The sequence below is a fragment of the Venturia canescens genome, chromosome 4, assembly GCF_019457755.1.
Source record: "Venturia canescens isolate UGA chromosome 4, ASM1945775v1, whole genome shotgun sequence".
NCBI lineage: Eukaryota > Metazoa > Arthropoda > Insecta > Hymenoptera > Ichneumonidae > Venturia > Venturia canescens.
The window spans coordinates 14,240,815-14,265,649 of NC_057424.1; the positions used below are offsets into that span (position 1 = coordinate 14,240,815).

Consider the following 24,835-nt stretch of genomic DNA (forward strand, 5'->3'; position numbering starts at 1 on the left):
AAATTAGAATGAGTTGATGTATAGTAGCAGTATAACGAGTGTGTGCACGCATCAAGGGATACAAATCGGGCCATGTGAGAGCGATGGAGCAAGAGAACGGAGAAGTGAGAAAAGTATAGATGAGAAACGAGCGAGGGAGAGCCACACCGGTGTCCACGCGTGGTCACGAAGCTCCGTGAAGCATGAATCATACTTTCCCGGCATGGAAGCATTGGTTACTAGTTGTTGAACACAGACGAAGCCCTGGATTAGACAACAAAGTTGATTTCAATTGAGAGTGGATGAAAGGGATACTTTGATTTTCAAAGACGGACAAATTTCGATATTTTGATGTTTGACATAGCAAAGAGAAAAATTGGCGAGAAGTTGGGGGGAAGGAGCGTGCAGCAGGCAAGCAGGCAGGTATATTTCATAGTTGCAAAGTTTTCCGGGCTCCTCCACGCGGTAACTGGCGCTTCGAGCGAGCAGATTGGCAGAGGGAGGGGGGGAGCGGTTGAGGATCGTTCGAGAACGGTTTCTTCGTTTAAACGTCGCGGGGCGCTGCAGTCAAGCGTCGCTCTTTGTTTCGTTATTTCGAGGAAAGAGGTTCAGCAGTTTCTCCTATCAACACGAGCAGAGGAGACCGGTTGGCATTTATGAACTGTTGAATCGAATAAGTAAATAAAGAGACGCGAGCCGAGTGTTGACAAGCTTTGGGCTCGGTTTTTGTGTATAAACTAAAGTGTGTCCACGCTCGCTTTCACCGGACAGAGTATTGAGCGTCGGATCTGCACGAAAACAAACGTGAATCGAAGAAAGAAACGAAAGCGCGTTTGTGTACGAGCCCGTGGAGGATTAAACGTCATTTTGAAAAAAAATAGCAACGGATACGAAATCGATAAATATCGTCGTTGAAAACAACGTCGTAGCGGAGGGAGACGCGGGAGGAGGAAGTGTGCGCGCAAAAATCAAGGAGCGATACTTTTACAATCGAAAAAATAGAGACCGAACAGGATTTCAGGAAATGAGGGAGAAAAACTTTCGGCAAGAGTTCCATGGGTGAACCCAGTTGATAGAACAGAATTATTCGAAAGCAGGGGCGAAAGAGCGAGAGGATAGAAAGAAAGAACGAAACGAAGCTGTCAGAACAAGTCCCGGTGGTGGTGCCGGCGGCCAAGTATAGCGCCAGAGGGGGCGGGGGCCAGCACACGCGCGTCGTCCGGTCAGTGACGGCTGACGTTTCTGTTACGTCTCGAAGGCAGAGCGTGGTAACAGAAATACCCCTCCGAGGGTCGTCTGACGATGTGGACAGGGTGGGAAACGGGATAAGAAGATACCTCGGAAAATAAAAGAGCTGCGTTGCCGGGGGTGGAGGAACAAATTCCCCGTAAGATTACGTTACCGAAAAGGGAGAGAGGAAGTTTAAAAGCCGTCACGATTGCACGTTACTTCGAAACACGTAATGCAGATGTGGGGGAAGATTGAAAGCTGAAAAAAAATATCGCCGAAAATTCAATTCGAAGGAGCTCTGGCGTAACGTGTAACGAAACAAACTTTAAAACGTAAAATTCGAGGACTCTACCGACTCGGTGCTCCTTCCAATATCGCGACCGAAACTAATCGTTCATGAATCCTCCTCGCGTCACTTGAGCAGCGAATACAGTGGCGTTTCTCCTCGTTTACCGCGATGGTCTTATAAAAACAAAACCGACACATTGACTGTTCGATATCTGTCGTTCTACCTCGTGTCGGAGCGCGCGCGTTCTTTCGGAATCGCGTTCTCCCCACCAACCTTCGTCTCCGGTATTATTATTGCTCGTGGATGCGCGCGCGCGTTCTGCGGCAGTAGCTACGGCTGTGAAGGAGGACGAAGAGGTGGAGAGCTACGCTAGTCGAAGGAGCGAAGGAACGAGCGATTGTTTTGTTGCCGAGGGAAAGATCGACGAAAAAAAGCACACACACGCAACCGAGTTGAACATAATACGAGGAAAGGATACTTGAGCGTGGATTTTGTAAATAACTTTTTGTGTGAATAAGTGTTGTGATACAAATACTGCGAGAATTGTAATAATAAAAAAAAAAAAAAAACGTGAAAAGGCGAGGAACGCTCGCGTCGTTAGCGAGCAACACCGTATACACTCCTAGGCCCTACGAGTTTTACTCTCTCCCTCTCGATCGTTCCGTGCGTGGTCGTTCGCTACTTTCGCGTGCCCGGTTGTTGCCGCTGTTGTGCTTTTTTTTTCTTCTTTCATCTTTTTATTTTCTTTTCACTGTTTATTCCTCCCCCGTGTCCCCCTCGCGCTGACGACCACGCTGTTTTCGTCGTATCTCGAACATTGTGGCTTTTCACATTTCGCAAGTATTACCCACACACGCGTGCGTCTTAAAAAATAAATAAGAGCGAGAAGTGAGGCGAATAAAGAGGCCTGAGGAGTGGCGAACACGCAATATTTGGAAGCGAGTGCTGTGCATACACACGCGTGTCATTTTCATTTCTTCCTTCTTCAATATCGCCTCAGCCAAAAGACTTTTAAATTCCCGAATGTATGCTTAACGCCGCCGAGATTTTAAACGGTTCTTCGCCATCCGCGGACTCGCGATTTAAACTGCCCAAGTCGAAGCAATACCGAGCACCGAGCTTGCGCTTACTTCGCTGAAGTTTATTCACCGGGTATCGCTCGGCACGAGACCACCTTGGAGACGGTGGAGAGTTTCGGCGTTGGATACGGCCAGGGCACTAATACCGGCGATTTGATGAAACCGCCGGGGGATTTGTTTCTCTACTGCGACATGAAGGACTTGGGCGCAAATATGGTACTTTCTGAATTATTATTCATACACTAAGAGCCGCCGCGGTAGCGTCTCGACGCCAAGCGTTGAACTCGAATATCAAACTTTTATTACAATCCCTTTTTGTGGAAAATCTGACTGTGTTAAAATTTAATTATCCGATCGGAAGAGCTTCGGCCGGGAGCCGAGAACTTGGAGGTTCGATTTTTCGGATCGCAAAACCTCCGAAGATCGGTATTTCGGTAACTGCATCATGGAAAAGTCAATATTTCTCTATACGAACGTTCCGCTGGGAGAATAACCGCGCAAATTTTCTATATTTTCCATCGATTCCACTAACTGTTCAAGTACTCCTCGCTTCCGAGGATTTTCAAGAAATTTTGTTCCAAAATTGCTGCGATCGTTTTCGAGGCAAATGATAACTCGGACGTCAACGCATTCGAAGCAGCTCGCAGCTCGCGCGTTCCGTTGCATTCCCACAATACACGCTCGACGCATCGCACCGGAGTCTCCCGCGGCATTGTCTTCAGCCGCACACCTTTAAAAACCCTCCCCGCCTCGGACATACTCGATCCGAGAAGCCCGCGTTATTCGTGTGCGAGGATGAAGAGTCGTCAGCGCCGGAGTGCAGAGGCTGGGAGCGAAACGTTCCGACGCGTTATAACTCCGTCTCTCCTTCTCATCCTCTTCATACTTTTATTTTGCACCGCGTTGCGACGCCATTCCCCTTTTTCCTCGCGGCGTGCCACTCCGACGAAGGTAGATAAGTTTTTTTTCGTTGGAGGGCACGCTGGGGGAGGAAAGATAGTGGAAATGGAGGGAGCGATCCTCGGGAGCATATCGCGAATGTTTTATATCCTTCCGCGCGCATCGGGCGGGCTTTCGTAGCTTCAGCCTTGAGGCTGATTATCGCCCGAGTCTCCCAGCTATTATTTTCTTGCTGCGTATTACTCGCAATGTGAATACTTCCTGCTCGTCAAACCGTCGAGGATATTTCACGTGAAACCACGTATCCCGGGATCCTCGAGTCGCCTTTGACCTTGGGAGAGGCTTTTCGCGCGAAACGACGACGGTCCACTTATTTTCCGGGGTGTTCGAGCTCTTATTTTCCTTCCTCATTCGATATTTCCAGCCCCGAACGGCTCGCGTCGGCACCTATCGCCGAATCCCCGTCGCACGAACCGGCGCGACCCTCTTTTATTTGTCCGCCCACTCATTGCGTCGATCCGGAAGAACAGAGATACCAAATGCCCACAGAAAGTTCGAGTCCCCGGTGGTGGAAGGAGGGAAAGCCGGAGCCCGAGGCGGCGGCGGTCGCAGCCAAGGTGGAAAAGGGCCGGCCCGGCGCCATGAGGATCCGCGTAAACACACCACTGCGCACTCGTTCACCACGCACAATATTCCTTCTATATCGCCGGTTCCATGAACCAAAGCACTCCCGAGACTCATTGATTTCGCTACGGACGTTACGACACTAAAAATACGGGCGCGTATCAATATTATAAACGCAGGCACACCCCCGAAATTAACAACGCTCGAAAGAGTCCTCGATCGTAACGAAACTTGGGCTCTCTCGGTGTCGTTAATTCTTGAAAACTCGGCCTTCTTTTCTTGTCGTAACAGCGAAAATAAAATGACCGTCGAGCCGTTGATTGATCGACTCTTCAATCGATTACAATTGAAGTTTGCAGCCTCCGAGTTCAATGAAATTAACGAAAAAGAGATTTGTCGTTAGGACCAGTTTTTTATTTCACGGATCATTGTCGCAGCTTGAAATACTACGAATTGCAAATTCGTCAGGCGAATTGGAGATTTACTGGAATTATTCGAGAGTTTTTTGCCTCGTTTCGTTGGACTCCAACGTTGCAAACTTCAGCGTCATTCGCCTTCGCACCTTCCCTCCCTCACCACACTTTTTGGCATTTAGCATTTCTTTGCTCATCGAGCAATCGATCGAACTTTGCCTCCGAATACAATTAACGAGCAATCACCCGCAGAGACTGGTAAACAATTGAATTTGTTGAAGTAGAAATCGAAGAACCGGTGGATGGGATGAAGCTTGAGAAACCGAAGCTATTAAACTTGATGCAATTTTGAGACCCATTGAACTGCTGCGGACTAGCCTGAATTAGAAGTGGTGAAACTCCACGCAGACAAAGGGCTTTTAATTGCTGTTTCACTGTCATACACGCCCGTGCGAATCCGCAACACTTATAGCGAGTCACTTCGAGAAAAAATGTCCTTTCTCAGAAGCCCTGGTGAATAGAATTTGTTGCTATGGCTGACTGCATTTTTTTACGCTCCACTTCTTGAATAGGAATAATCGAGAAGCCACTTTTCCATGATTTTTATCAGTTCTTTGAGGTACTCGACGTTTCTGCAGTCTTTTTACTTCCGATCCTTCGAACTTGTGACACAGAGACGGTGCTAATTTAAATCTCGTTTTTCTCGTCTTCCTGCCATCAGGAATTCTTAACGATGACGAACGACGAGGGATCGATCCTTCACCGTCGATTCTTCTCGTTCCTTTGAATTCGGTCGTCATCGCATACTCAGATCTGCCACGTTGTCCTTGAGCTTTCGGTCGCGACTTTCTAACTGCATGCGTATTTTGTGCGGGGAGAAATTTCGACGCGGACTAACTCGCTTGCACAATGTGTGTGCCCGTGTTTGGATCGATTTTAATGTTCGCGATTCAACAGCCCGAAGAGTTTCGCCGCCGTCTTTTCTAATTTCCCTTTCGCTTGGCTCTCTCGCTCTGCAAACTCTCGCGAAAAATGAAACTCCACTAATTTCAGCCAAATATAACGAAACTCATTTGTCGGCTTGTTGAGAGTTTCGAATCGGCTCGTTTCGCCATCGGAGTTATTGCACGATTATTTTATTCGATCTTCGCTCAGCGGACTGACGTTCGATCGAACCAACTAATTCAATGCCGCCGATTCTGTATTCGAGCTTCAACTCCAACGAATCGAAATTTAAAAACTCAATAAAAAGTTCCAAGAGGCCTGAGACGAAACAAAGCTTTTGGTTCAGTCAAAAACGTCTTCGTCACGAAAGTGGATTCGTAAAAAATTCAAAACATTTAAAACAAAATTGAACGATTTTCTTCAACAAAACTGTTTCGCTTAAAATATAAAAAAAAAAATGAACCGAGATAAATGAAAGTTTTGTCGAAATACGGGAATACTTTGTTGAAGATTCGCAACAAAATCATCTCAGTCATGCAAAAACGTTGTTAGATTCAGCAAAGTTTTCTTTCAGTACGAAGAACTTTAGCTGCACTATTGGAAACTCGGTTGCCTCGAGGAATGAATTCTGTTGGATTGCTCGAGGAAAATATATCGAAATTTCAACGAGTAAAAATAAAAAAGTGTCGCTGGTACGCCACCAAAACTACGATCGTAATTTCGATCCTGAAAAATAAGACGGTGTGTCAAGTTTTTGTGGCTCGTCCACCCGCCCAACGTCGTACGAGTTACTTCAATTTCTTCATTCGCTTGCTTCGTACTTGACTTTTAGAGGAGTCGAGAAAAAAGGTACTTTAAAGCGAATCGAGTGCTGTGAATGATGCATAGATGGTTGATGGATAATTTGCGATGGGAAAACAGCGGGGAATCGGCGCTCGCGTCGATATCGATTCGCGTGTGACTCACTTGTATCTTCCCGTTGATTCGCCCGCGCGGACTGACCTTACTCGACTCGTGCCTTTTGTGGCTATTTTCTCGTTGCTTCTACTCCAGCGTCTATATACTTTTGCATTGAAAGTGCATTTTTTCGTGCACTTTTGATCCCTGCGATTTCACAGTTTTATCGAATCTTTTAATCGCGCTCCAACCGAATGATCGATATCGCGTTCGTTCATGATTGCTGAAATAACTCGGAAGCTATTTTTCGTATCGCTTGGACGTCGACGAGGGCGCGTTTCCGCAAGTTATTTTCGTGATTCTCGAGCGTGGAGGCGGCTCAAAATCATATTCACGATCGATCATTGTCTCTTGCCAACGAAACGAATCAGAATGGCGCACCTTTAATTATTTAATCAGCTCCTCACAGCGACGATCATTCTCCGACATCTCGTCAGGCTTTCTGTATTCGTCGTTTCCCTCTTTTTCATACTCGTCGATCTTTCAGTTTTTCGCCTCTTGGATAATACACGAAAATGCTTCAAAATAATTAATCGACCAAAGATTAAATTTGCTTTTTCAGATTCGAGGAAAAACATTTATCTTTAAATTTATTTATCTTCTGACACGCGAATGTGGTTTTCGGAGTGCGCAAACTTGAGTTTACACAAAAAAAAATGTTGGCAACTCCGAACCGAGAATTCGTGTAAAATAAGTCGCATGAAAATTGGCTCGGTAATTCAGAGTTGACTGTTGCCTTGAAATAAAAGTAAAATATCAGCGGCCTCGGTAAGTGAGCAAGAGTTTGCGTAGTTTCGGTTTCGTTGACGAGAGAGTGTAACGCCCTCTCCTCTTCCTCAACGATCGTGTCCCTCCCTACCTCTTCTTTCTTCCTTACATTCTACAACTTCGATCGCCACTCTCTCGCTGACATTGACTCGGAAAGACGCTCCTAAAAGAGAAAAGGATAGAATCGTTTCCTCTCTCGTGCCTAACGCTTGCCTCTAACCGACTTCGTAACTTTACGGATACGCAATACTTTCGCGAAGAGATTATTCGATGCGAGGTTATGTATAGTTACGTGCGTTACGCACTCCCGACGTTTTATGGCAAAACCCTCGCTTTCTCGTAACTACCGTTTTTTCACTTGTTAACTTTGTTCCATTTGAAAAACTCCTTATTATCGTTACCATGGCAACGAAATATTATAAAATTCTTGAAAAACACTTTTTTTTACGTAATACACTCGAGTCATAAATTTATATCTTGCAGCAACGGGATGCGAAACAGCAAAAAAGTGTATCCAACACGCGAAATACATTTAAAAGTCGATTTTAATATTTTTCTATACACGCAACAGAAAACAATCGTTCGCATGTCAATTTTTCATCAAATTCGGAATACTTCATCCATTCTTATCGTTAAAAGCTATAAATTCAGCGTTAAATAGAATGCATCCAGACAGATTCCAGTAATCGCAGTTCTCCCAAACAGTTTTAAGCTAGTTCTGTACTTTTGCTGAAATCTTAAGAACCGGCTGATTATTAAAATATGATGTAACAATAGCTTCCATGGACCGACTGTCAAAATTTCAAATCGATTCACCATTTACGCGTCACTGGATAGCACTTTGTTTACATTTTTTATTACCAGCGCTAAACGGATCTTACGACTTTAAAATAAAACCAGTCGTGTATCCAGCGCTATTGTGGAATTGATATTTTAAAAAATGGGAATTTTCGAGCATCCAGTTTCGGAGATGTCGACTGATGAACTGTGAGAATTTTACGTGACGCGGAACCGGGGCGCATGATCAGCTGTGACGACGTGGCAACAGTGCACGGTGCGGCGAACTGATGAGCGCGATACAAAACAATATGAAAGCTTTTTTCTCAAATGTTCGACCACCTTTCTCGATTGAAATGCCATTTGAACACTTTTAAACTTCTTTCGTGACGAATAAATGAGATTTCGGACAACACTGACATTTTGACGCTCGACGCTATAGTAATACTGGAGAATGGCGTTGTTGCCACGATTACAGCGCCACTTTCTATATGTGTAGAAAACCCATTCGTACACGAGGCGTGATTGTGGGGTAGGACGAGCTTTGACAAAACCGTGTAGCCGGCAGCGAGCATTGGATTCTCATGTGGCCAAACTTTTGGCTCGTACGTGTGCATACAGAACTACCTTAAGTCGATCCATGATAGTCTCGACTTCGCTTGATGCCCAAATCGATTCTCCCTCAAATGTCCTGTTCCATCATTTAATTAGTGCATCGTCCTTTCAAATTAATTTGATTAAATTTGGGGCTTCGAGAGCACGACGGTTCGTTCACATTTATCGGAACGTTGATGCTCAAATGCTTTTCATACGTCGATTCAGAACATTCCGAACGTCACTGTCATGGATAAATGGAAAGTTTTCGTTGCTAAAAACGACGGTGGAGTCGGGCGTGACGATAACCCTCTCCAAAAAGTCTTTCGAAGTCTCTCGAGTTTCGACGAATTTTTCATCATCGAAATATTGTTTCTCTTACTGCCATTCAATTGTTGAAGTTTCATATAAATTTAGACGATATTGGTACACGCGCGGCTGCTTTTACTCCGTCTCGAAACTCGCGGTATCGTGGCTTGTGTTACAACAGCTTTTTCCTGCCTTCCAAGTTATGCGCTGCTCCGTTGCCCGGAGACACTGAAATTGCACGTTTTATGTATTCCTCCTATTTCGTCCCTTTCTCGCACCCCAGCGAAAGCTCTCGAGTGTTCCCGAAATGCAGCTATAAAAAATGAGTCACTGGGAACCGAAGGAGTTGTGCAGTTTTATCGTTGGTTCAACGAATCTGTCGCGATGTCACTTACTTTTCGAGGGCAATTACTCGCTCGGAAATGAAATCTCATAATATCGTTACGATTTGAGGAATTGGTGAGACTTTCGAGGTTCGCCAGTTAACGAAGAATGACGAGATCGTCAATCGCGAAAAGAGAGCTCGATTCCTCGATTTTCGATTATTCAACGTGCCGAACTTCGGGCCGTTGGACCAGTCAGTTTTAGTGTGACATTGATTGTGATCGTCAGCCGCTGCGATTTCGTTCCGAGTTGAGAAACTCGGAACGCGGCGTCTTGTAAATTTGTAAATACCGGTGCGAGCTAGTCGATAAACTTTTGAAAAATAACCTCGAACTGATCGATGCGTCGTTGTATCACGACGCTTAGCGAATATTCCAAGGAAATCAATATTTTGAAATAAAAACGTAAATATTTAGAGACACGATTCAGAAAATTTGCAACTCCGAATGGTACGTACTCCGAAAAAACGATTTTTTATTTGCTTTCGCGCTCAATCTCGACTGGGAGTTTATTTTTTCCCACCCTTTTTTGCTGTTCTTACTACCTCGAATACGTAACCTTTGAAATTCCGAGGTGTAAAAAGTTCATTCGGAATGAGAATTATGCTGGCAAATCGAGAGGAACGAAGATTGACATTGGTGTAAGTAGATTTTCCGAAATGGTATCTTTTCCGTAGACATTTATTTATATTTCATTCCGAGCACCCGTTGCGTTACGTTTTCTCGTAACTCAATCTCACGCTCAGCCCGTTCGTTCGATCTCGATCATCCAGTTTGATTTCTTATCGGTTCACCACCGATGGGAGAGCTCCCATTCTCTGTTCGCATCTCCTTAACAATTTTCCCGTGTGTTGCGTGGAACAGCCGATTACCGGGAGGAACGGCGCAATGGCGCAGGAGAGGAGCAGAGAGGAGAGAGCGAGCGAGTGAGTGCACGGAGAAAGAAAGACCGAGAGAGAAAACGAGAGGAAAATGAGGGTGGGGGGAATCCCGAGAGAGGACAGTGGCCGTGACCCGAGCGTGGGCTCGTGGTAGGGTCGGCGGCCCCGCGGCTCGAGAACTCCACTGTGTGCGAGCTATGCCAACGTGCAAGCGTGCATACTCGTTCTCCCTCGTTCACGTTGTCGCCGGTGTGGCTGATGATCGACACCGGCGCATGTCACCACCGACCGAACCCTCACAGCTGTACGTCACTAATCTTTTCGATCCTATTGAACTTTCCCTTCCCCGGTTCAATCGAAAGCTATCTTCATTCCTTTTCTCAATATATTTTTTTTCCAAAATTATTCGTACACGTGACTTTTGGGACTATTCCAAATACCTCGAACGACTTTTAATGGATTTTATCATTGCTGCTCGACTGTTTTTAGACATTTTGAGCATTCGCAGATACAAAACAAGCTGAAGGGGTTTGCTGTTCGTTTTTTTTCTCAAATATTCCTCACTTCCACCAGGTCTCGAAAGTTTTAAACTCGATTTAAAAAAAAAAAAAAAAAAAACTAATGAAATTTAGAAAATTGGAAAAATGGTGGTCGAATCGGTGGGTTTCCTGGTGTTCCAAAAATAGTTTATTCTCTATAGGACACATACTTCAGCAGGATTGTACGAGGATGTAAGAAAAAGTGAATCTTGCCCTTTCTCAGTTCTTTTTGTACTCTGTGGAGCCTCGACGTGTCTGAGACTGGTTTCCTGCTTTCTTATTGTTCTAATCAAAATTTTCGACTTTTTATACGTTCGTTCGAATTTTATTTCTCCTTCGAATCGAGTGAATACGAAAAAGAATTCCACATCTCGTTCAATCCGTCGTTCTTCGAGGATTTGGGGTACCTGTCAAAGTTCGCTCAGTAACATTCTCGATAAGGGGTGCGACACACTCAGTTCCCTTCTTCCTTCTCAGGCGAGCAGTTTCGAAGGCTTCGTGTAGTACCTGTGTCGCAATATCGAATCTCGTCCCTCCTTTTTTCCCTCATCTTGATCTCCTTAAACATATTTTCTTTTTGCATTTTTTCATTTTATTTGTGCTTCTAAGCTTCACGGTATTCAGTTGAGTTCGATCCTCCAATCCCACTTAGGTGGGAGCACGGAGAGGCGTGCTAGGGTGGCACACGTCGTTGTCTGCGGCTCCCGGCGCGGTCGATAACCGCGATTCTATCAAACCTCGTCTTCTACATCATTCAAATCTCCATCTTTTTTCTGCCACTCTCATTCTACTCCATTTCATTATTATTATTATTATTATTATTATTATTATTATTATTATTATTATTATTATTATTTCATGTTATTTAATTTAATCTCGTACCACTGCGAATTGTACTTGACCTCGTTATTTAAAAATTTTCGTTTTACCTGAAACTTGCTTCAAGGCTTGCTAGAACTCGAATCGTCAGCAATTAATAATTTTTCTTCAATCCCTCTTTTTCTCGCAATAAGTCTCAATGCATCTCTCTTTTCTTGGACTAAATTTTCTCGTAAATGCTTTTGCTATCTTTACTATTATCTCCCCTCCGTCTCTGTCCTAGCGAATGCAAAAACCGAGTCGAATATTCTCGAATGAACGGGTGCAGAGCACTCGTGTTCACCTATTGCATGACTTTTTTACGACAGATCCTCGCCAATTGAAATAATTGTCATTGAATTTTGGACTGTTTATTTTTTCACAATTTTTCGACTTTCCTCATATATTTTCTTCTGTGAATTCCGCATGCTTTCCAAATCCACCATCCACATTTGCCTCACCGAACGTTAGACGACTTCCTACCTATCCTACGACCATCACCGCCACCGTCATCAGCTCGAAAACGAACCACATCAGTTCCAGCCTCCCACGCACTTCGCTCCTCAACTCCAGAGTCCCATTTCCCGTCCAAAATCTCGGAAGGATCCTTCGGATGATAGCCAATCGAATACCATGGGTATTTCCGACTCACTCGCCTGGCCCGAGCCCGTCTTCCTGGTACCAAAATCAATATTTACATATTTCAATATTCACTTGATCGCCATCCATGCAAACTTTAAAAACATGCCATTTTTGAACTTTTTTTGTAACGTTCGAGAATCGATCCTCGGTCAAATACTGCGACGAAGCTTCTTCAGTCGCCAAACATTCGTCATCACAAAAGCCTTTCGTTAAAATACTACAAACTCGTACGAACAAAGTTGCCACGGTAGATTATTATTTACATTCAAAGTAAAAGCTTGTCTACTGCATGCCAGTCAAATGGCTGATAAGTTCTCACTATTGTCTCAGGCCAAGCCCAGTGCTGCTGCACCGGTCGAACGTGCTCCAAGTCGTTGTATCACAGCATGCCTTATTAACGCAGAAAGATATCGAAAACGATAAATTTACGAAACCGTTGACTGTGTTGAACACGATTTTCTATGATGGCACAATTTCCGAGGTTTTTTTTTCGAAAAATGATCCTCAATTTTGACCCGATTGCAATGCAACTTCTCTCATTTTATTCTTCAAGATATTCTCCACTGATTTACTACAGAAGTGTCGTCCAATCTCGATCTGCTCTCGTTGTTTATTTAACGAGAAAATGATTCACAAACGAAACCTTATAATTTCAAAACTAATTGATGGTTTCGGAGTTATTCGTATTTTCCTGCGTCACTCAGGCAGACCGTGCCACGAATTGTCTCTAATATGATTGCCTCAATTAATATATAAAATAAAAATTTTACCCTCGTTCGATTGGCGTTCAGTTCAGCCAGTAGCAGAGAAATAATAGAAACTTGAAAATGGTAAAAAGTAGCCCGAACTGGGTCAAAGATAGAGTTCAATATTTTTTAAATCCTTAACAATGACGTTCGTGTGAGATTTTCGAAAATTTCTCTCCAAATGAATGCTCCTAACAGTTGAAATTTGACGTGAGTTCTGAACGATAAAAAGATGCATAATTAGCATCGAAACGATCTTCGCCCTTAAAATCCTCAGCTTCATTCATCGATTTTATATTAAAGAGTTTTTGTACACAAATGCGAATAACTATTAAGCTATTACTTGCTTAAGTTTGTTGTCGCGAAGGTACTCGCGTGACTTTGGTCTAGCCATAACTCGTAGGTTCAATGGCACGAAAGAGGCCACCTCGAGGTTCCCACAATGCAACGCCGTTTTTACCGAGGCGAACGTCGGCAGCATATTGCACAAACGAACAAAAGCGAACGAAAATCATGGGTGTTAACAGGATTTATAATCATTGAGAATTTTCATTGAGAAACTGTCAACTATCGAGAGATGAAAAAAAAAAAAAAAAAACAGTGTAACTCGAGTGGGGGAAGCATGCAAAAGAGAATCGTTGGACGCTCGGTTGCCCCGAAGCCTTTGCACTACAAATTTTTCTTACGTTCGTTGTATTTTTTATTTCTGTTGCTCATGTGTGTGTGCGTGCGTGCGTGCGTGCGTGTGTGTGTTGAAAAGTGGTGATTTTTTCCTTTCTTTATTGAAAAATGAAAGAACTCACACAAATTTCTTAAAACGAAACATTTTGCTTGCAGGATAGCTGGCAGGATGCGGGACTGGTTTGTACTCATTCTAAAATAATCAATAATTTCGCGACCACACTCTTGTCCATATTTATTTGTCATATCAATATATATCGAGACGTACGTCCCCCCGCGAGGGAGAAAAAAGTGTCTTGTATTTGGAATCCTCCGTGAGTTGATCGAACTCTGAGTCACTAACGTCGCGTCAACCGGTAACGAATCTCCCTCTCCCAATGTCCGACCTCAAGCCTTTTCTACCCTTCGTTCGCTCTCGAATAGCCCGCCAATGACGTCCATTTACCGCGTTGGATTTACACAAACCCCCCCCTCGACGACTCACTTTCATATACATTTTTTCTCGTATATCCTCACAACGACAGCAGCAGCGAAGCTTTATAGATTTTTCGCTTGCACCTGATGACTCCGCGCAACCTCGCGCTTTCTCTCTCACCTTCTTCTCCGTCCGTGCTCCCGACCCTCTTTCACTTATGACGCATTTTTTTCGCAAGAATCACCGAGAAAACCCAACTTTTTCCGCTCACCAGACACGATTTTCAGTTACGTTTGATTGGCTCGTCGAATTCTGAACGCTTTGGACACAGCAGCAAGAAAAAAGCCTTTTTATTCGTACAGTTCTTGTTCCTTCTCATGAAAATTAAATCGAGTCTATAAAAAGGTAGCCATCGATTCAACTGCTCTTCTCGACCATGAAATACTGCAGAAACTCGTATCACTCGAATTCCATAAACACAATTTATCGATTTCATATTTATCATGGATTAAATCGAATCAATTTCGTATTAAGCATGAATATGTTGACGCCATTTTCTGATACCATAAAGCGACATTCAGGGATCTACCCTAATTAGAATTTTCAAAAAATCCTTTTTTCTATTCCATTTTTCGGGCCATCTGAGCCTGCCTTTGTTTAAATGCGTTTTTCTTAAAATTACATTTTTCGACGGTTCGTTGATCAAATCTCCGAAACTATTCAACCGCGATCCTTCCCAACATTTTACCACGCGTTCTTTGTGACTGTAGCTGTAGCGCATATCACACAAATTTTGAAATTTTGAGCGGAACTATGCTTTTTTTTTCCAAAAAACGTTGAAAAAAACGTGCTTTTTCGTAATTTTAGGAACAATGGCCGCCATTTTGTCATTTTTGAAAAAATCAAAAATCGTATAGTGAGCGCTACAGCCGTTTACCTATTGAATCTAAAACCAATTTTTTTTTTCTCCGATCATCCATTCCAGAGATTTTATCAAGAGGGCACACCCATAATATTTTTGAACCCGTCTTCTCCCTCATTTTTCTGTACGAAAACCGAGTAAAATAAATATAAAAAAAAACATTTTTTGTGTATTTTAAGAGCGTATTTTTTAAGCCTAACACTTTTTATATCCAAATTTATAATTTATATCGGTGAAAAAAAATCGTGAAAACAGTCATTTTTCGCCCGTCTAATTAGGGTAGAGCCCTTAAATAGCAGCGATTCGCGAACTCGCGGTAATCTATTTGAAGAAAAGGTTGAAACGGGGATGAAAAAATGGTGTCAAACGAGAATTTTTCTGGTCGTAAATTGATGGTATTACGGTGGGCTTGTCGTTAAGGACTCTCGAATGACGTCGGATGCAATGGAGCTCTATACATAGGTGTATTTTTCTATACACATATCAATCTACAGATCTCCGAGAGACAGGGCTCCTCTCAGCTGTCCTATTCGTGCAACTCCCAACCGGTTTACACCCCGTCTCAATGGGAAAACCCGTTCGATTTTTCCAAACGTCTCCTCTCTCTCTCACTCTTTCTCTTCTCCTCGATCTCTTCGCTCTTTCTCGTCACCGTTCTATACACTTTTTACCGCAATGCGCAGGTAATACAATCGTACATTGTTGCCATCTTTAATCAACATCGATTCGATATATTGAGCAAACGGATCGAATAGTATTTTCGACTTTATCGGATCCACTGTCATCTGGAAGCTGCAATGCGATTTCCAAGGCTGTTTTTTCTAGCAACTGTATTTCTCGACCCCAAACGAACTCAACGAGAAAATCGTAGAGTATCATTCAACGAAAACTTAGCCTCCGATAATTTTCACCACTTTTGACAAATATCTTCGAGGTCCTACAACCGGAGTTCCTTGAAAAACGATATTTTGATATATAAACGTTACGTATATTCCGACGAATGGAAAGTTTTAATGACTCGCGTACTCGTCAAAGTTTAATGAGACTCCGGTTTTAATCGTGATCCAAATTCGGTCACTGAACGCAAACTCGAGCTCCGAGTTACGCCATTTGAACGAACCTTTGCCAAAATTATGTTTAACATCGGTAATGTGCTTATACGAACCAAGTGAAGCACATTCTCCCTCAAGAAAATCGATGATACTCGATTCTCAGTACTCTGCTGCATCATATAAGTTGAAAACAAAACAATATCAGATCTTTCGTTCTTCCGGTTCACCAGAGAATTACAATCGTTTATGAATATCAAGTTATATTCCAACTCTCTACAATTAACGTTATTAGCAGACCCTCGAACCATCTCGAATTTTCGCTCTAACTCGAGGCAGTTTTCGAGTGTTGAATATCACAAAGTGCTTTCGATAATTCGAACAAATTGATGCAGCGTCGAATAGATCGCGATTATATTTCAGCGCTATTCGATATAGACGTATAAATTCCATAATTTTGTCTCGTAACCGTTGAACTCTGACAGTACTGCACGATCGAGGGATGCATTATTTAATAAATACATCGATACATAATTGAGATAATTCCAGGAGAGTGCTTTCGGCCAACCATCATTGTTGCCCCCGACCCTTCGCGCCAATTCGATATTCCAACGTGCATTTTCTCATATTATCGAGATAGAAATGATTTAATTCTGTCTCGAGCGCAAGCTCCGCAATGGAAAAAAATTCTTTAAAAAGCTTCTTACGAGCGCGGAGCCATTCCTTACCGTTCGGAGAACCGACGACTGTTATTTTTACCAACTATTCAAGAAATTATCTCGAAGCAAGGATCGGTTATTTGGGAAACCAAAAAATCTGAACCAGAAGACCGAATGGTGAAAATAACGAAAACGTTGATTATAATTCTTGACGACGTTGAAGCTTGCAACGCTGGAGTCCAACGAAATGATCTAAAAAAACCCTCCAATAATTCCAGTAATTATCCAATTTCGTTCTCTGCCGAATTTGCAATTCGTGGTTTTTCAAACTGCACCGATACTTCGTGAAATAAAAAATTGGTGAATTATAAATGTGTTCTTTTTTTTTTTTTTTTTTTTTCGTTCAGTTCGTTGAACTCCAGCGTTGCAAATTTCAGCGTCGTAATTCCCGTTCGTTTGGTACAGCGATCCATCGAAGCACTCGCGTTCATTGATTTTTTGACAGTTGTGTGCTCAGCTCATCGTCGTTGATGGTGAACGATACAAGGAAATCCGATTGTGTTTTCTTTCGACTTATTCTCGAGAAAAAATAGTCACGCTTCTGCATCTTTGCATTTCCGGAATAAATTGGAAGCTTTTTTTACTCCCGGAGGGATTATATCGGTGATGGAAAATCCTATTTCGCTGGCACCCGCACCGTCGAGAGGAAAAACGCTGTGGAGTCTCGAGCCTGCAGATGAATCATCAAATCCGTGAATCAATAGTGTCGACATTCTGATTTGGTATTCTCGACCAGTTTTTGTGCCATTTTAGAATCTCGTTTAGTGAAAAGCGTTAGTGACACGATTAAGAAATCGTTCATGAACGAATCCATAAGAATGTTTAAAATATCCGGTGTCTCCCCTCCACCTGCGGCGCTGACCTCTCATTGCCCGAGGTCAGTGTACATCGAGCGAGGATTCCATCGCGCGAGTTTAACCGCGATTCGAATTTCCAATCCGCATTTATCCGTTCTCCGACATTTTAGTTGCTACAAACTTCCCTCGCGTTTCAATGGATCGAATTTCTCGCTTCCACCGTACCCGAAACTTCGTTAGTTCGTTAAATAGTTTTTTCCACCGGAGTCGTTTGGAAATCACTCGAACGCTCGTTCAATTCGACAACAATGTGAGACCATTTTTCGCTGACATTACGGATGGATCGTTGGTGAAAGAAAAAATCTATCAGCTTCGCTACTCCATATTTTCTTATTACCAAAGAAAAGCTGTCAAAGTCTGGGGTGAATATTGCACCGAGCACCGATAAATAGTAACGCCATTCTCGAGTCGATTCTCCACTAAAAATTTTCCAACAGCGATTAAGTAAGCAATGCGCGCGAGACTCGTTAAAATCCGCATGATTACGAGCAGTTGAACAACTTATCGAGCCCCACTCGTACTTAATTTTCTCCCCTCGCAATGCGATACCAAAAACTTGAAACGACGTTTGAAATTATGAAACGAGGAAAAAATATCGAAAACTCTGCTTCGACGTGATCGATCAACTCCCCTTTAATTCTCTTGTTAACGCGACAATTGATTATGATATCGTTGTAAAAAGCTCTCACAGTGTGATAACGATCATGAAATTGTGTGGTTTAGATTTATGACGTGTAAGCACAATGTAACCATCGTAAAACAACGTTTTTTTTTAAAACATCTCTATTTCCCCTCGTTACAGATTGCACCCTCGGCAAAAAAGCTCTGGGGCGTCGATGAGGGCGGCTCCAAGGATGAAGGGGGTGTAAAAGGCGGTGGGATACTTCATCTCGGCGACCACCAGATGTGGCGAGACCCAACCTGGAGTACACCAGGTAATTCAATATTACGCTAAGACATTAATCGCATCTCGCGGTGTACGTCGTCGTCGCGATTCAAACGAATCGAGTTTCCTTCCCCTTCCACCTCTATGAAATGTGCATTCATCTTTTTTTGCAACATGATGAAAGATGTAGAAACATTCTTCACTGGAACGCTTACACCGAGTTTTTTTGGCTCATTTTTTAGTATCTCCGGGCAAGAGACACTTTTTTCCAACTATGTCCTCGAAAATGGAGGCCAATTAAAGAATTTTTTGTCACAGGATGATGTTTCAATTTTTTTTTATTATCTTACCTGCAGTCTTTCGAGACTGAGAAAAAAAAACTTTGCTCGTGTCCATAAATTCGTTTGGTAACGTAAATTTCATTCCGAAAATTGGTTGAATTGGCCAACAATTTATTATTGTTTTTGTTGTAATATCTCTGAAGATTTGTGATGGAATAAACCGGGAATCAAAATTCTTGGGAATTAAACGAACGTATTTTTCAAAGTTGTCATGAAAAAAGTTTCTGGTCAATATCCATTTTAAAAAAAAGTGGTTATCAGTCGCAATATTCCGGACGACGGTCCAAATGTGCTTGCATCTTTTCAATGTCCCAGTCGACAAGCATCGAATAATAGAATTTAGCTCCGAACTCATCTCGTTCATTAAGAGGACTGCGATGTTGTAATCAAATCTGTCCAACAGAAAATCTCATTGTCTGCGTTATTAAACAAAAGGAATAATAAAAAGAGAGAGAGGCTTTTTCAATCGATTTTTGCCCAGTGGCTGACGTCAATTTGCGTATTGATGAAACGTTACGAAATGTCAATCAGATATTCTCGAATGATAATTTCTCAAACTTTCCACTATTGTTCAGAGCGCTATAGAATTTTTTGTTCCCCCTTTTTTCCTCTCCTTTCAACCGGATTTTTCTTCCCTTTTCCCTCCCATTTTCTTTTCTCTTCCGATCTTTCCGATATTCCGTCTAACCGACTCAGCCACATTCGTAATTCTGATAACTCGGGGGTAACACACGCACGGACGCAGAGCCAAACGCACACGCACTCGCATACGACTGATTGCATTGAAGCTCTGTCTATGCCTTGCCGATTTTTTTCCTGTACGACGTATGTCCGTGTACGACGAATGTTCGTGTCGAGCAAAAGCAACATGGTTTTTGCATGTGTGACTACGGCGATGGGTGCAACGCGGCTGTTGCCATGGCGACAGACGCCCGGCATCGGCAACTGGGTGGGGGCAACGTCCCAACAACCAGGCTCGTCTCCTCTGCTCATCAACCCTGGGCGTACTCCGAGGCAACCCTCCGGCGGATCCTCTTCGCCCCCTCGCCCTTCGACCCTCCTCCTTCATTTCCTCGTTCTCTCCTTCTTCTCAGCATCATCTCCATTTCGTTTTTTCACGGAAATAATCTCGCTAAATGTACGAAAGAGGCACACGTCATCGAACTGTCCCTACAATTTATCTCAATCATACTGATCCGTCAACGAGATGCTAATCAACTCATTTTTGTTTTTTAATCTACCGAAGGGTAGTTTATGCAGCTTGTCAGTCGCGGTCCAAAAATTCTTTCTGCTATTTTGTATCTTTCATCACTCGCGATGAGCTCGTTCATAATTTTCGGAGTTAAATTTAAATGACCGGAAATATATGAATTCAGTTGCTGCTTTCATTTAACGATTAATGTTTTTGACCTTTTTGTCGATACATCATCTGTGTGCTCCCCTCTTCGTGTACGTTATTTTTAAGCATGTTTCTTATTTTTTAACTCATCGATATTGAAGCTCCACTTAAACACCATAATATCAAACGGATCCTGAGATAATCCTGTCGAAATGTTTCACTGCACGTGCGTTCTTTTTCATTTTTATTATTGTCGTGACGTTTTACGTGTCTCGTGGATATTTCATGTGCACAACAGAATTCATATTGATAAATCGATCAGTGGGCGTATGAAACTGAATTTTCTTTCATTTCTGTGATAATCGTGGCGAACGAAAATGTCACCTCGATTTTATTCTATAACGACAACCCCATTTTACTTCATTTTTATTTGAAATTTGGTGTTAGCATTTATGCTCCGAACACGTCTTATGTTAGTGAAATGAATCCGCAACTAATGATTAACGTGAATTTGGTAACGTAATTAAAAAAAAAAATGTTTCGAAATGACTAATGATTGTATTGACCTTTCACAGATCATGCAGTGTCACAACCGATTTCAATGGGAACGGGAAGACGCGTTGGCGTTGGGACAGGATATCATCATCAGACGTCAGAAGTTGGCGCTGTTCTTAGTCCCAGGAGCAGGTATTTATCGTCATTTTTTTCTTTGACTTTTAAAACGTCCGAGGCATTTCGTTTTTATTTCAAAAGTATTACGCTACCGAATTCATTATGCAAATATTTATATTTCCGGTACTTTTCTTTATATTTGGAAAAAATGGTTAACAGGAAACCTGAATTCTTTATGAGTCTTCCTACTACATGTTTTTTTTTATCAATTCTTTCCAATTAATGTAAACTCCATTTCAATGATCTTACGATGTTGACAAAATCTGACAAAATGATCGGCCAAAAAATAACATTTTTGGTAGAATCTTAAAGCTTTTGACATTTCGAGTTGCAATTTTTTTTCTACGATTGTTGGAATATTTTGGTGAATATAGGAACATTGAGGATTGTAGAGTTGTTGGCAATTTTAAAAGACGCCTAAATGATGTAATCGTTCGAACGTATTCTTACAGCGAAACTGGTGGGCTTGGTGTTAAAATGGTCGAATACGTCCTCGGTTCGAGTCCCACAACGCCCAAGGATTTGGAGTCTCGAATGGTCTCTCTCAGGCTGGTACGAAAACTATGAAAATCAAATTTTCCGTTTGTATTTCTCGGCTCACTTTCATTTGTACACGTAAAGCGTTCCTATTTTGTGAGATTTACGTAAGTAGATATGCACAACTACATTGTTCTCATTTCATTGTATTTTTTTTTTTACTCCAGAACCCGGAAGGTGATAAGAAAGAAAAGGACAAAGGTACGGCGAGTCCATTCGACGGCTCGAAAGACGACAACGGGCCTCAGGGCAACGGACTCGCATCACAGAATGGTCTCGACGATGACAAAGGGTTCAAGTGAGTCACTTCGCCTGTTTTGCTTTCCTACAGACCAAGTGAAAGAGAGTTAAAGCAAAGAAAAGAAAGAAAATGTTACGAATGACGATATACGGTTTCCCCGATGAAGTTTAAACGATTTAGCCTTGTTTTCTGCTCTCGAAACCGATTATCGTCGTCAGTTTCAACGTTGTTCAGCTCCCAAGCGTTTACCTATGACGAACAAGTACCATACGAGCTTCGAGATAACAGCTTTTATGCCCTCACGTTCTCACGTATTGGTGCATATGATTTAAAAGATGGTAAAACAGTGTCAATCAAGGTTTATATCGTAAAGGTTCAATTCAAAAGGTACAAACCTCTATAGAGGATAGAAATGAAATTTTGATAGGGATGATTTTTCTTCAACGTAATTTTCCGAAAACACAAAAATGCTTTATTGAATCTTCCAGTACTGAAAATACCATTATGTGTAGCATGTCCAGGATATGCAAAGCAAATTAGCTCAGTGGTTTCCAGAAATGAAACAAAAAAATTGATCCTAATGTTTCAAATTGAAACTTCATTTAACTCAAGCTAACCCCTAATTGGCGAGAACACGGTTTGGTTTATTCAACATCTTCAAAGCTCGGAAAACATTAAAAAGATAAAAAACTTTTTATACGTTTGCGGCAATGTATCATTTGTTCCAGACAAAATAGATCAGTCATTCATCAAATTAAAAAAATTCTAAAGAACAAAAAATGCCAGGTGAATATACTCGAGCTTTGGAACAGTGCTCGAGTAGAAAATTGAACGAACTCGATGATAAAATATGCGCTAACGAACAAACACTCAAAATTCACGTTTTCACCTCTAACAAATGAAGTTGCCGGCGTCCTCGTTTCTCCTTCCTTTCCGTCAGACGGCGCCATCTCCTTAAGAGGCTCTATGCACAACAGAAATTTTTCTTACCGACAAACGTATTCAGAAATATCTGCTGAGCTCGTCCGATGATACAATGGCAAGCCCTCGTTCCTTCTCTTTCCACACACTTGAGAAACGATTAATTCATCAATCCTATTGTTTCTCGATAGCTATTCATGTGTAAGGGGGCGATAAGAGTTTTGCAAAAACTGCTGATGACATTTTTTTTGCTCAAGGATTTTTCTTAGCATTTAAGAAGACAATGATATCTTTTATCGTTTCTTTGATGTTGAATTTTTTCAAATATAAACTTCAATGTACAGAAAGAATCTGGAGTTTTCAACTTTTCGGACGGCGAATATAATCTCAGGTCCCCGAGCTAAAAATTTTTCCGAATACTTTAATGATGGGCAGTCAATTTTTCATGATTTTTAAAATTACCAGCTGGATCAATAATCCTTAAAAGTTTCTGCAAAGACTCCGATCCGTGGGTAACAAAGACAAGGTCGTGTTGGCTATCGATAAATTCTATCAAGCATAGAAGGAGAATGTTGGAAAAGATACTTGAAAATGTTCAATTCGTTGAGAATAACCTGAGGTCGATGTTACAGAACCGAGTTTCCTTAGATTCGAAAGATAATGGAGATTGAAAACGTGCTTAATGACCCCACGTTGCGATCGTGGTCAGTCTTATCGTCTGTGTTTATATCGCCTTTAATATACGAGTCGAGCATTCATCACGAAGGTGATTCATACCTGTACACTTGCTCGCTCGTTGATTCTCATTCTCCATCATTTTTGTTTTCGTTTTCTTTTATTATTTTCATTTTTTTCCTCGATCCTCCGCACCTCGAGATCTCGGTATGTCGATGGACTAATGGCTAGATAATATCAAGACTATTTGCGCTCGCTGAATGAGGGCAATGCAAGAAATCCTACTCGAGTACTCGGATATCTGACATTTACAATTGCGTCGGAATCTTCTTAGAATGAAAATAGAAATAGCCTAAGCAAGCGCGTTTCAGTCAACGAGTAGCAACGCATGCCCTCACTATTTCATGAAATAACTTGATAATAATCAATGAAATAAGTCAATTGCCATTCTACACCGAGACCAGAAATTGTGATGTCCTTTTAAATGGTACTCAATGTCCCGAATTCAATGTTTATCAACGTATCCCAGTAAAAAATACAAAAGGAAACACAATATTTTCAACTGGAACAGAGTAATCGAATCGTAGGTTTATCAACACCGTTGAACCACCTGATTTTTGCACAATTAGTGTTTTAATTCTTGCACTAATTACGAGTAAAACAACGTACGGATTTTCATAACTATAGATCTATAAAAAGCGGAATTTCGTTGCGTCACAGCCTCGTAAACTACACCGTAATAAAAATGGTCGATTTCTCATTATCCATAAAGCACCTGAGCCTCGAACGATCGTCGGTGAGCTCTCTCGTATCAACGAATGAAAATCGAAGCGTTTGAAAAATTGGGGAAAAGGGGAAAATAAACGATCATACTTTGCGTCACGCGAGCTTTAGCCGTGATATATATGACGCTCGGAGAGATAATTAATCGGCTAGATCGGTAGGGAATGAACGAGATATTTCCCCTCCAAAGTCCATCCCGCTAATTCCTCGCCTCCATTAGATTCATCGTGCTTCATCTCAATTCGTGTTATTCTCATTTGATTTTTCCCAATTTTATCGAAGTGTTCTCGAAACTGAGAAAGTAGCGAAATAAAAAAGAATAGTTCTGATTTCCTTGTTCGGTTGAAATAACGATTTTTATCCATCAACTTCGCAGTCGCACACCGGGAAGCAGACAACCGTCTCCGGGTGAGGAAGAATTTCAGAAGAACGCAGCAGCCACTTTGGCCGTCAGCACCGGAGGGGGTGGGGTCGTGTTACTGAAGCCGGGAGTCGACGTGGTCGGAAGCGAGGAACATTTTATGGCCGCTTTCGCGCCCGCGCCGCCTCACCATCTCCAGCATCACCAGGCCCCCCCGGCTCATCATCTCCAGCATCCTCACTCACACGCTGCCCAACTTTTTGGCGCTCAAGGCCCACCGCCGCCTCAAGGACCACCTCCGTCCCAGCAGCAACAACAGCAACAGCAACAACAACAGGGACCACCCCAACAACAAGATACGACCACTCACTTTGATGTCCAGGTAAGTCTCACTCGCAACGAGTTCGTCCGAGGCACACCTCACGTCGGTTCTATCGTATCTTATCCAAGTCTGGGTCATGCCTATACAACGAATTTCATTTCTTGTATCCAAGATCGTTGAACAGTGCCACAAATGGTCCAA

General features: G+C 42.3%; 1 protein-coding gene across 8 annotated transcripts in view; it reads left to right on the forward strand.

Annotated features, from left to right (window-relative positions):
- pum (pumilio) overlaps positions 1 to 24,835 on the forward strand; it is a 101,920-nt gene that overhangs the window by 11,453 nt on the left and 65,632 nt on the right. For 7 of the 8 annotated variants that reach the window (XM_043416757.1, XM_043416765.1, XM_043416761.1 and 4 more), the window contains 6 exons: positions 13,751 to 13,774; positions 18,359 to 18,491; positions 20,698 to 20,809; positions 21,247 to 21,346; positions 21,499 to 21,629; positions 24,328 to 24,694. In XM_043416757.1, the coding sequence (XP_043272692.1) occupies positions 13,751 to 13,774; positions 18,359 to 18,491; positions 20,698 to 20,809; positions 21,247 to 21,346; positions 21,499 to 21,629; positions 24,328 to 24,694 (867 nt within the window). The remainder of the gene's footprint in view (positions 1 to 13,750; positions 13,775 to 18,358; positions 18,492 to 20,697; positions 20,810 to 21,246; positions 21,347 to 21,498; positions 21,630 to 24,327; positions 24,695 to 24,835) is intronic. The other variant, XM_043416763.1, reaches the window with a different exon arrangement.